Source organism: Cinclus cinclus, chromosome 2 (assembly GCF_963662255.1).
Source record: "Cinclus cinclus chromosome 2, bCinCin1.1, whole genome shotgun sequence".
Taxonomy (NCBI): Eukaryota; Metazoa; Chordata; class Aves; order Passeriformes; family Cinclidae; genus Cinclus; species Cinclus cinclus.
The window spans coordinates 92,453,035-92,466,376 of record NC_085047.1 but is presented as its reverse complement, the minus strand read 5'-3'; the positions used below and the strand labels follow the sequence as shown (position 1 = coordinate 92,466,376).

At 39.0% G+C, this 13,342-nt stretch overlaps 1 protein-coding gene across 1 annotated transcript in view; it reads left to right on the top strand.

Moving 5' to 3' along the window:
- The first annotated feature begins 639 nt into the window (after positions 1 to 639).
- ATP11A (ATPase phospholipid transporting 11A) overlaps positions 640 to 13,342 on the top strand; it is a 116,054-nt gene continuing 103,351 nt past the window's right edge. Inside the window, exon 1 of the mRNA XM_062514961.1 lies at positions 640 to 717. Within this exon, the coding sequence (XP_062370945.1) occupies positions 640 to 717 (78 nt within the window). The remainder of the gene's footprint in view (positions 718 to 13,342) is intronic.

Sequence of the window (13,342 nt, the reverse complement as noted above, 5' to 3'; positions counted from 1 at the left end):
GCTCGCAGGAGGGGCTCGGTGGCGAGCTGGGCGGTCCCGTGACCGGCCCGGCGGCCGGGGAGCCTCGGGGCCGCCGCACGTGATGCCCGGTGTGAGCGGGGAGGCAGCGGCGGCGGCACCGGGTGTCGTGCAGCCCGCTCGCCCCACGGGGCTGGCGGAACCTCAGCGGCGTGACCTGAGTTCAGAGCGCTGTAAAGTACAGCGTGCTGCGATGCGTAGTTAGCAGGGCAGATAAAACCTCGACCTCTCCAGCTTTTTTTTCTTTCAATTTTTTTTTTTATGTGTTTGCTTTTGGTTTGCCTTTTCCATTTCTTTTCGCTGTGTTGTCTCAGTCAAGCGACTTTTTTTGTGGAATTGTCCCGTTGAAGTACACTGACGAATGGTCGGAACGGTCCCAAGTTTTTGTAGGTGTGCACTGTAAGATTCAAACACGCCGGCATTGGGGGTGCTCCGGGGAAAGAGGGCTGATGTGGCTTGGTGGCCAGGGTATGAGAACCCACCCGCATTGCCCGAGAGATCAGCCGGGCAGTGCATTAGAGTGGGGTCCACGTGTAGGCTGGGGAGCGCCACTGAGTGTGGCTCCAGTTCCATGGAACCCCTAGTAAGTGCTCAGGATAATAGTTTAAGTAGATTAGCAGAATGCCTTTAAGTGTGGGGTTGTACAGCGCAAGGCGTGGGGACCACCAGTACCAGGGAATGGCCAATTTCTGCTTTTGGGTAAGTAATCAAAGTAATTTTTAAAAGACAGGGAGAGATAATAGGAACTTTCAAATACAGATAGCTTTTCTTCCTATGCAGGAACTACTTTTGCCTTGGTCAGAGCAAGTTTTCTCACTCACAGTAAATGCACTTACTTTTTGTGTCTGCAAAGAGCTGTGTCCACCTAATACAGGCTGAAGTCTTTCTTTTTGAAGTATAAACGGAGAAAAGTAGCAGAGATATAAAAACAATAGTCTTTTTTTCTTCTGGTTTGCAGTAGGATATATATAGGATGAGGAGGGAGTGGAGAGGTGAGTGTTGAAAGAGGCTACATGTATGTGGATCTTTAGAAAGTGGCCTTAAGAAAAGGAAGGGAATACTGCAAATAACATTGCAGTAATAATAATGAGTGTAAGAGAGGGCAGTGGTCTCTGGGTATAGAGACCAGGTGAGTTGTGCTGAGGTCTGTTTGGAAAGAGGTAGGATCACTTTGGGTGTAGAGATCTGTCAGTGCTGATCTGACTGTTGGATTTAGTTTAAGGTTTCTTTCTTTTGTGTGTGCTCACATCTGGAGCCTGTACAAATGATGTGTTCATTTAGTTTAAGGTTTCTTTCTTTGTGTGTGCTCACATCTGGAGCCTGTACAAATGATGTGTTCGTTTTGCACAGAGCAAGCACACTGTTAAATCTCTTCTGCGTAACGTTATTGCTAACCTTTTCCAAAGTAGACTTAAGCGTCAAATATGAAGGAAGTGGGCTTGAGAGCAGCTGAAGTAGATACATGAGAAGACAGTATGTTGGAAGTGAGGGGCTTGAGCTCTTGAGTTGTGAACTGTCGCCACCCTCCTGCACTGCTGATGAGACCAATGCAGCAGTCTAAAAGATGAATGAAACATTTTTGTATCCCACATGAAGAAGGCTCCTATTGCCTAGGTCACACTACCTTGTGAATTGTGTGTATGCTGATAGGCTATCCCTAGGTAATTGCCTAGAATGGCCCATGCTGCTGTGTATATTTTCACCTGTTGCTTGTTATTCTGCTTCTATTCAGTGTTTTAACTTTGAAACCTTTCTTCCAGGGAAAGGTAATTTTAAGGAAAAGGTGTTGTAAGTAAAATTGTCTTCATTTCAGTAAGACTCTTGTGGTCTGGCAACCTTATGTTTGTGTTGCATGGTTTTGCTAGTCTTCTTCTTTTTTGTATCTCCATAGTTTAACTACTTTTGTATGTCTACAGTGGTGAAAATGAAAGGTACTGGTTTGTCTGCTGGGGCTGAAACTGACTGCGCTGCATGAGTAGCAGATGTACATGCCAGGGTCATCACTCCAGGGTTGTTCACCAAGCTCTGGATGCACCAGCCAGGCACAAAAATGTAGATGTGCTTGCCACTTTCCAAAATGCTTTTAATAAGGGAGACAAGGCAGCGACTCTTCTGGGGGAGAGCTGGAGTGGATAGTTACATCCTGTGTTTATTCCAAAGTAAGCTCAAGCTTGAGTTCAGTGCAAGTCGATACAAAAACCTTTTTGTGATCAGGGTCTTGGAGGTATGAATTTTTGCTCTGCAAGTCTCCTGGACTTATCCAGCTGCAGGTCCTTCTTAGAGAGTGTTGGTCTCTGGATTATGCCAAGAACCATGGCTGATGCATCTGGAGATGCTGGGTTAGCTGGAAGCTCTTAAGGAATGATCTCGGGAAAACAAACAATTGTGATGGAATGTACTAATGGAGAGTTCTAATAGGATGGTTTCTAACTGTTCTGTCATTACTTTTCTTTCTCAGTCCTTTATTTATATTTATATATTTTATATATATATGTTTGTTATAGGGCATAAAGGCATAAGTTAAAAGCTAAGGGGTTTGTTGTGATAGGGAAGATTCCTCCCATTCCTCTTTACTGGATGGTTTTCTGTCCTGAAGCAAGTGCAAAATCAGTACACTTTTCCAAAATTAGTACATATTTCCAAGGCCCTGTGGAAGAATAGCAGTGACTGTGTGCAGTCGGCTTCCTGGTTTGCCTTTTCAAATATTTGCTGTTTTACTTGTGTTGAGTGTCCTTTTTATATCTTTGAGGCATTGAAGAGTTTAGTGATGTAGGTTGAATAAAATACATGTTCAGCATGCTAGTCATACTGTGCTTCATATTTCTTCACCAAGAGATGTTGCAGTCTCTTAGAAGAACAGAGGGAATTGTCTTTATCTTTCTAAATTTTTAAATTGACTTTTTTTGTTCTGCCTCTTTTGATCGTTCTGCAAATTTTGGGTTCTTTTCAGTTTACCTCTTGCTTCCTGTAACCATTAATGCAGCCATACTCAATTTTCAGGACTGATGGTGAAAAATAACTTTTTTTACAGAAGGTGTTTCTTTCAGAGCAGTACAGCTGAGATGAAGTTCAGTTTTCCAAATCCTTTGTGAACTTTCAAGCTGATAAAAAGTGTTGTAATTTTCCTCTTTGTGTCTATTGAGGTCAATCTGTGTGTTTTACTGCTTTAGAATATGTATGAGCTATGTTAGAGGCATCTTTAAGTAACAAAATAGAAACACCCTAGTGTACAGCTTTGCTTCTACATGGAGTCGTAGGGACTGAATAAGTCTTCTACATGAGTATAAATAAGATGATTTTTGACACCAAAAATTATTACTTTTATTTCCCAGATAATGGCTGTGTGTGGGTAGTGTGAATGTTACTTGGCAGGGCTATACTTTTTTCACATACTCTATAAAATAAAATATTTTTAATAGATATTGCTTTTGCATCAGACAAAATAATTCTGTCTTCTCCTTGGATTCCCCAGAGGATATGTGCTACCCCAGGGAGGGAAGCTGCACAGCCAGAGAATGCAGAATTAGCATGGGGTAGCCTGTAAGTGTCATGCAGAACCTGCTTAGTAACAAGACAAACTTGTTAGCTCAATATTAAGCAGTGCACTATTTAGGGGAAAAAAACAAGCATACAATGGCAATTAAAACTGCCTCCATACAAGATTAGCTTCTGTTTTGTAGTTAAATTATTTGGGACATTGTGGATATCATTAGGGGATCTGCTCTGCCTGTGTTAATGCAGCTGCTTTAGTGTTCTCTGATCACTTACTTTTTGCTGATGATAGGACTTCTGAAGTCTGTCCTCATCAAGTTAAAAGTTGTTTACTAATATTTAGACAGGTTTTGGTAACATCTTTCACAAAATGAACACTTTCCTTAATACAACATAGGCATATGCCTTTTGTAGCTGTTTATGGCTTAACGTGGATTTAGATGTTCTTGAATATTGTTGATTTGAATATATCTGGGCAATCTGGGAGGTGTTGCTCTTCAGCATATGGCTGTTTGGATACTGAATGGTTGCTGAATATCTTGCAGCCTATGGTGACAGCCTTTTCTGTATTTGCAAAACAGCTGGCCCTGGTCACTATAAGCTGCTGCCCAGGTTGATGGCTTTAGGTTGTACAGTAAATGCTACTTGGTCAGAGCAGAGGTCTGTATTGCTGAAGAGTTTTGCCTGTTTTACGTAGTGTATTTAGAGATCTTGCTACTTTGCTGCTTCTCCTCTTTCAGGTTCTCCTGTTAAGTTAGGATTACAGAGCTGGATCTTAAGTATTTGTTACCTGTGTAAGTTTCTCTAAATGCAGGTAGTAGCAGTAAGATCTGTTTCCAGAAGGAACAGTGATTTACTACAGCTTTGGTCTCTGGGGAGCTGCTGGCCTATTAGTTGTGCAGGTATTTCTGAAAAGTATCTTTTTTTGGGAGGCTGGAATAAATTGAGTTTTCAAATGGATGCTCTATTTTTCACTTTTGTAGAAGTGGGTCAACTTTATTCGTAGTTTGAGAAGACATTTGACTAGCCTAAAAAGGAAGTTATGGCAGGGTTTTTTAGGAAGTTCTTAACTAAGTTTCGTGACAGCCTGTGACTTTTCATCATGGACTTAGATGATTTTTTTGTTTTTTGATTTGCATTATAATTCTAAAACTGTTTTCTAATTGTATTCCCTAAGTGTTTTACTTGTGTATATAGTTTTAGTAGACATAAATTAATATTGAACTTGGATTTATTTATTTGTCTGACTTCGATGCAGTAGAGGTTAACTGCTTTGACGTGGAAGTTGATGAAATTGTAAACCATGGTGCTTTATAATAATTTGTGTCTTAAAGGACAATCCATTTGTCACGTGTTTCAGACTACCTGTAATTTTTAATCTAAATTTAGTTCATTCATTTGAGGGTATTTGGTTCTTGCTTTTGCTTCTGAATTTATTCAGCCTTCTTTGCAGTCTTGTAGATGTGTATTAAACTGGTGCAATCTATGTTTCTTAGTTAAGGTTCCTGTTAAACAGTTTTCTTCCTAGTCAAGTAAAGCAAGTGTTATGTTTTTAAGTTTAGAGGTATAATTTGACAAAATCTGAAGCTATTTTAAGTTGTATAGTAACACATTTACATGACACACTTTGCTAGCTGTGTTGAGTGTACAAAAATGCTCTCTGTAGGATCTATACATGTACTCATGGGTCAACAACTAGTAACTTGCAGCTCTTAAGAGTTTGTGTCTATTCCTGGTATGTAATTCAGTTTTGTTATCTCTTGTGCAATTCTGTGTGTCACAATGTTGTTTTGAAACTTGAGATGCTTCCCATCTCTCAGCTCTGCTTCACTGCAGGTACCAGTTCTTCCTGCTGTGGGAGGTTCAACAGAGGGCATCAAACAGCATGAGTAAGTTGGGAATTCCTGTTTCCCCAAGCGCCATTGCTTTGTTATTTGCCTAATTGCCTTTTTCTCTTATTTTTTGTGGGGTGGGTGTCTGTATGGAGTGCTTCCTGCTGAGTTTTCCACAAGTTATTTTAAAAATGCAAAGTTTCAAAGCTTTACTTAGAAGTTAATTCTTTTGGATGTGGCTGACAGAATTTGGCACTCCTGCGAATTTAGCTCTTCATAGTGGTAGTGAGTCTTGTGTTCACTTTGGTTTGTAATGTACTCTAAAGATATTTCAGTATTATCTGATGCTCAAAAAGCCCCCAGATACTCTCCCTTCCCCCATCAATTATTTATTGCTGATGGGCAATAAACATGGAGAATTGCATCTGTTTTTCCCCTCCCCCCACTCCATCAATTAACTAATTTACACAAGAAAAACATAGCTTCCTTTTTCTTTTGAGAATAAACAGATGAAAATAGGACATTGCCTATGTAAAACAGTTAACTTGCAGGAAGTCAGTGTACATATTACATGCTGGTTGCTATTGACTACAAAATAGTACTCATCTGCACTCATCAGATGTTCTATGATAGTAGAAAATATTTCTTTTGGAGCATCTAAATTGTAGAACTGTTTCAGTGACTTAAAATAGATAAAGAGGTTTTGATCTTTTTTTAGCATCAAAAATCCCGAGATGCGAACTGCATTGTTGCTTTTGTCTCTTGATAACGTGTTGTTTGATTAAAAAAAAGTTGAATATTGTTCTGCTTTTATGCATTTTCTCAAGCACCACTGAGTATCAGTTCTGCAAGCAGGAAGCCTTCTGAAAATTATTTTTGGGAATGGAAGAGGACAAAGTACCACATAGCACATTTATAGCTTAACATCTCTGATCACCATTTCTCATAGATTCTTTTTCCTCTGTTCTACAGTAGTGGTTGAAACAAGAAGAGTGACAAGATGGAATGGGATTTTCTATTGAGTCTGCTTTTTAAACACCCAACACTTAGGAAGCAGTGATTGGGCTGACAAGTAAAGCATTCCACAAATTCTATGGCTGGCTACTGTTTGTGGTGTTGAGATGGGCATAGTAAAACTTAGTCCATCTAATTAGCTTTAAGTGTGACTAGAAACCCATTGTGGTTTCTGAGGTGCTCCGTGGGATTTATTGTGGGATGCCTCCTGCATGTCATGTGCAGGTGTGGCAGGGAGCAGAAATGAGAAAAAACTGTGCCAGAGAGAAGAGTGAGCAGATGTTTTAGAACCTGTTATGCAACTGGATTCAACTTTACTGGGTTTTTTTTGTTTTGTTTTTGTTTTTATTTTTTTTGGGGGGGGCTTTTTTGTTGTTGTTATTGTTTGAGCAAAATAGCACACCTCTCCTCCTAGAAGTCTTTTAGACAGATGATATTCTTTCCAGAATAATACAGCTTATTCTAGTAGAATACATTATCCTGTGTAATGTATTATTGTAATGTATTATTTTTATTTGTGTAATTGTTGAGGGACATTTCAGCTGAAGTTCATCCTGAGCTGCAAAGCAAAATGACACTGGAATGCTATTACCTTCTCTGCTATAATTACCATGGCAACAGCTGCAGGTAGACAAGGCAAACCAGGGATTCTTATTCTATATTGTATCTACACAAGCTGTTTTTCTTCCCTCTCAATAATGACTCTGAGAAGCCTGTGGCACAGACTCCTGAGTTGCCATTAAAAGTGTTTCTTGTTTGTTTTTTTTTTCAATTTAACTTTGATCATAATTTTGAAAATATTGAGTATTTGTGATACTAAGTTAAAAAAAATGCACTCTTTTTAGGAAGAAACTGGCAGCCTAGCTTGGATTGTTGTAGGAGACTGAGTAAATGAGCCAGTGGCTCTGAAATTTGTTGGGAAGATCACAGAAGACCATAGGCTGATAAATCACGTAGATGTCTTTGTGGATCTGGATGTTAATTTCTATGTGCATTTATATTTTCTTGGGACAGGGATGAGAGTATTGTCCACCTTTTCCATAGTGAGAAGTTGTAAGGGTACTTCAATGCTTCCAGGGAACAAAATTACTGTGTCACAGGCAGAAAACTGGGTGTGAGCACAAGCCTGTAATGGCTGTGTTTTGGGGTTGCTTTTTTTTCTTATCCCCTAAGTGTAGTGCATTGCATCTCCTGATACCACCCATTTCCCTCTTTTTTTCCTACATCTGCATTCATGTGCAGATAGGTGCACATGTGCTTCCTTAAATGATGTGCTATTCATTTAGCAATGTTGAAAGTTATGCCAAGATTTACCAGGGAAACAAATGTGTATTAGTATTTAGAAAGAGGGTCTTCATATGAGTTCCTTTCTGGTTACTGAGGCATACTAGGCAAGTGTGTTATGGTATGATTTTTACTTACATCATTGTTGTCATTACTACTAGCATGGAAGCTTAAGAATTTGGAGTTTTCAGAGAGACGTTTTGTCCATTTATTTTGCTCTTCCCTGTAGACTAATTTCCCTTTTTGAAATAGGAGAATCTGTTTCCTTCATTAATCATTGAGCTCATCTAGATATGGGCTGGGGTAAGGGAGGAATAGTGTTTCTTTTTCCTGGTGACACTCACTAATCTCTTTGCTTCAGTCAAAAGAGGATTTCATCTAACCTATTTTGAATAGAGGATTAAGGACAATTAGGCTCTTCCTCTGCTTCACCATTAAGATGGGATGTTGTGAAATCCTCTGAAAAGAACATCTGCTGATGTGCCATTAAAGTTTTGCAAAAATTAATGTTAATAATCAAAATAATTGTATACAGAAAAAAAACCCTTGTGTATGAAGTACTTGTCTGGAGATAATTGTATGGATGGACTGAGGAGAGGGAAGGAATTCTGTACTTTTTGCCCAGTAGTTTTTTTGTCACTACTGCTTGAATTTACACTGTGAAATAGATATGCAGATAAACTGAAATGGATTTTTTGTTATCTGAATTGCATTAGTAACTTGCAGTTCATGCTTAGCATTTTACATAGTTCTTGACTTATTTTTGAAGTCCAATTAATGAGTTGTTTGCGCTGATTATTGTAATGAAGTAAAAAACACTATCCATTATCTGTGCTTATGTAACTATTTTTTGCTATTATATTAATTGTAAGTCGCATCTCTTGATAGATCTGAATCAGCAGTGGCATTTTTTGGCTAACGTGAAACTGCTGTATTTTCAAGAGGTCATTAGAAAATAAAACTAGAAAATGCTACTGTTACTGCAACACATACAATGTGCACAAGAGTATAAGGATTATGTGAACGAAAAATGGCTGTGTGTATTTTTGAGAAGTTTGGCTTACAGTTTTATACTGTAAATGGTAGAAGTGGTTGCCTTCCATAGAGCATGGATAGTAAGTATTCTGTGAAGCTACAAAGAAGGTAGTTGAGTGACACTTGCCTCTGAGAAGTTGCCCTTGTAGTCTTAATTTCATTACTAGCAGTTGTAGGTAGGTTAGTGAAATTCATATTTTCTTTAGGTTTATTTCCTGTCAAATCTAATCCTATTTTTGGGATGGTAATAGATCTGAAGAAAGGTTGTTGAGAGAAAGCTGAAGTCTGTGTACTTGGTCTTACTCTTGAGGTGGCTGTGGGTTGAATAAACTAGTTTTGCAGACTGGCATTATCCATGGCTCATGAATGAGTGGAGTGTTGGGCTCTGGGATCCCAAAGCTCAATTCAGGGAGAATTGGGTTCTGTTAAAATGTGTCTGATGTCTTTGGTTTGGGCTTGAGGCTATAGTAGCAGAGGGCATGGCAGTCACTGGATGAATTTTGGGACTCTGGAGGAACCATTGTTGGGGGATTTGACATCTACTTATTCGGTGATTACTTTTTCAGAGGGGGAAAGACATTATTTGAAATTTAACGGCATGAAAGTTCTTAAAAACCAGGCTGCCACTTAATCTTACTGTAAAATGTGCCTGTGTAGAAATGCAATACATATGCAAGAGGTTACTGTAAATGTAGGCTTAAAACAATTTATTGACTGAGTCATGGCTAAAAAAGTATAAAGTTTTGTGCTGATACTTGCAGAAGTATAATGTAAGTAGGTTCAGGTTAGATGTTTTGCTTTGGTTGAAAAGATTGCTTATACTCCAAGCAGATTTTGATAGATTAATGTTAGTCCTTTTGTTTAATACTCAACACTTTTTTTCTAAACATAAAATAAACTGCTATTGTTTACTGATGTGTTGTGTATGTGTTACAGAACATCTGTAAACTTCTTTCTATGAAATTGTGTAGTTCCTTTTTCTGATTTTTTTTTTTTCCCCCGGTAGGATTACACTAATAGTAACCATGATGTTTAGAGTTACCTTAATCTTTCATATTCTACTCTCTTCACCATCAGTATGAACTTTGGAAAGCTTAGGTGATAAATCAAACTTCTTGCTCACCTAGGCTAAGAAAAAAATAATAAATAAAATAATCCAAGATTTCTCAGGTAACCTTAAGTATCAAAAGCATTGTCAAGTTAACTTAGTGTTTAAAATTCAATATATAGATTTTAACATGTCTTATGCTGTTTCTTTTTAAAGAATATTTAGTATTTTTATCCTTTTTAATCAGATTTTTAACTCCTGACTACCTTAAACAGTTTTCAGGGTTCTAAACAAATGCCCTTTTTTGACTTTCAGCTCTTTGTGTATGGTTGGTACAAGAGATACATAGCTAGTTGAATATATGGTTAGTTGCTAATATAATAGTGGGGAGAATGGGGGCAGGTAGACTAAAGCTAGGATAAAATATTTGTTTAGTGACAATTACTGAGCACAACTACACAATTCTTTCAACTTCTGAGATTAAAAAAAAAGGGCAGAAAACTATTCACCTGCAAATGCTGTGGTGTTGTTAATCTCCTGAACAATATTAACTGACTGCTTGCTATTTGCAGCTGTCAAGTGATCAGATGGCCTGATTTGTTAGGAGGCGCCTGGCACTTAGAGGGAAGAAATGAAGAGAAAAATGGAAAAAAGCTCTCTCCTTAGCCAAGAATGGCATGATTACTTTGAGCTGATTCATGAGTATGAATATGTTGACTTCTTGATGCTGTAAGCTTTTCTCTGACATAAGGAGGTTATGTTTCTGTACTGGTTGGCTGTGATGACACACAGGCAGTAGGAAAGCTTCACTTGCTTTTGTGAAGCAGTGCACAGTGAACACAGGCAGGTATAAGGACATGTTTATAAAGGGCAGTCTGGATTGTGGTGTTGCATCTCCTGCCTCTCTGAGCCCAGGAGGTCACAAATTTAACAGGCTTATTTTTTTTACTTAAAGGAAGGTTCTTAAACTCTGACTTACTTCTTAAGAAGTGAAGGGGTTACCTTGAGCATTTTTACTGTTAGTGATATTTGCTTTAACTTGTTTAAAGACCTTTTATGGCAGCATATATATAAAATATTTTTTTTTTTTTTAAATTACTTGGGGCTAGGTTTCTGCTGGCAATGTAGGATTAAAATATCAGTATTTCTTTGCTATTTTCCTGCCAGCGCTAAGGTATTTTAAGAAGAAAATAATGCTTTTATATGAGCATTTGCTTGCTTAAATGTTAAAAATGGTGACAAAAGCCAAACAAAGTTTGCTTGAGTTGTGGTAATAGTTGAGTCGTTGAGAGAACTGCAAATACTTGCAGACCTTTAAGGCTAGTAAGGCAGTGGCATTGGCTTTTCTTGCTTTCTCCCTCTGCCTGCAGTCAGATCACTTAATTCTGCTTATGATGGCTATTTCTTGCTGCAGAATAGCAGCTGCTTGATTATGTGGCTTGTAGCTGATCTTGGACAGTATATGATAAAGGAGAAAAGTGCTACTGCTCTGTCAAATTCATAGTTGTGTCTCGGAGATGTGCAGTGGAAAAGGAGCAGTGTGGTCTTTCCAGCCCTGCGGACTCAAGCACAGGGAGCTTCCCACCTGGCACTGAACAGCTAGGTCAGTACAGGAGTGAAAAAGCATGTTTGTAGTGCTGCTGGCTGCAGGCAGCTGCATTTGTCACTTATTCCTTAAACTGATTAAAGGTGTGATCTGGACTTCCCTTCGGTTTCTCTGCAGTATGTGGAGAAGACCCAGGCAGAAGCATTGAGTGAGATGAGGCAGTGGTGTGCAGCTCCTGCAGGAGCTGTCAGAAGGGACTCTGTGCTTGCTTTCCCTCTTGGGATGTGCTGTTGGCTCCTTCATAGAGACATCTGTTTCACTTTGAGTGACAAACCACTGGGCAGTGATGGTGTGGGTGCATTCCTGGAGAGACAGCTCTGTTCCTCTGGGTTTGAAGCTGAAATGGGTGAAGCAGTAGGAGTAGCAAGTTTTGCTGTGAGGGAAGGAGTGCTGCCAAGTGCCAGAGTTCTAGGTAGTGCTTCTAACTGGAATGAAGTGACATCCCTGAGTTGTGACTGATGAGTCAGGGGCTGATTTGGCAAGATGCTGATATCCATGGCACTCTGCCTTGTTTTGTGAGTAGCAGCTGGCATCAGAAAAGAAGTAATTGGGAGAGGGATGGGAGTTAACAGTTTGCATAAATGTCAAGAAGCTTGGTGATTTATAGAATGAGAAGTATGTGAGGGACTACATACTGGAGGGAATGTTACTTAAAAATAAACCAACTGGGAAGTGACGCCTCTTTTTTTCTCCCCAGACAAACTCTTTGATGTGCATGTTCTTGCAGCATTTATGTTGTATGACTTGACCTTCCTTAAGTTGTAAGTGCAGGCAAAACATAATGCTGTGTGGGGGAAATGGAGCAGCCCTTAAATGCCTAGTGTTTCCTCCTGTGTTTACGAGAACATGTTTTATAGAAATGTGGATGTCTGTGCAGGAGTACTTCAAGACTGTAAAAATTTATAGCACAGGCAGCTGTGCTAGACTGGTATCTTTGGTTTAATATGAAGACCTGTGTCAAATGCTTAGAAGTTGAGGTTTTCTTTCCATGAAGACAAGGTGTACACAATCTATTTCACTAATGATATTTGGAATGAATTCATTATGAAAATAATTACTTAAACTCAGCATTTCTGAAACAAGCAGCAAAAAAAAATTGTTACTATCAGACTAGCCTGAAAAAGTTTCCTGCTTCTTGCCTCTCTTTAAATAAAAAGGGACAAGATAATCTGGAGAGATCCCTTCTAACCTGCCTTGCTCTAATTCTAAAATAAGTAGTGACTTCTGTTTATTTTAAAGAAGATTCTCTTGCCTCTTTTGCAGCCATCTTGGTTTTAATCTCTGATCCTATGGAAGTAATAAAACATCCTAAAGTTTAAAACAGGCCCTGTGGATGAAGCTGCATCACACCCTTAAGTGATGACCCAGAGGCTCTACGGCAGTAATTGACTGTGTGGTGTGTTTGTTCATTTGTGCTTTAAGATCACTACAACAAAAGTTCACAACAACTTCCCTGTGTTTATCTGCTCAGTGAAAACGACTGTAGGTGGAACTGAGTCTTTCATAGCTGTGCACCTCAGCAGGTGAAAGTATTTCTCCTGGTTTCTATTTTTCTAGTTAAAGAAAATTTTTTGCAGTCAGCCTATACATGGTTATTATCATCATTCCATACTTTCTTTAATTCATGTGCCTATTACAAAGACTCCTTCCTTCAAAAATGTATTTTTCTCAAAGTAGTGAGTAACATTTTAAGCTGTCTGATTCATATACCTTAATTCAAATGTTCATAATATCTAAGGAAGTTCTGGCCTGAAAAAGGATGGTAGTGAGTAGCTGGGTGGAGAGGGAGCTGTGGATGGGAAGCTGTTTGAGAGCTACATGCCTATAACTTAACTTGGAAGCTGCTGTTGTGTGTGACCTGAGAGGCTGGAAAAGAAAAGCTAGTAGACTTTAATTAGTAACAAATGGTGTGAAAATGCTTGTGCCCTTGAGACTTAAGCTGGCCTGTCTCAGCTTTCATGACAAGATCGTTGTCATTATGGAGCACTGATGGGTGCATGTGCTCTGAGGGGT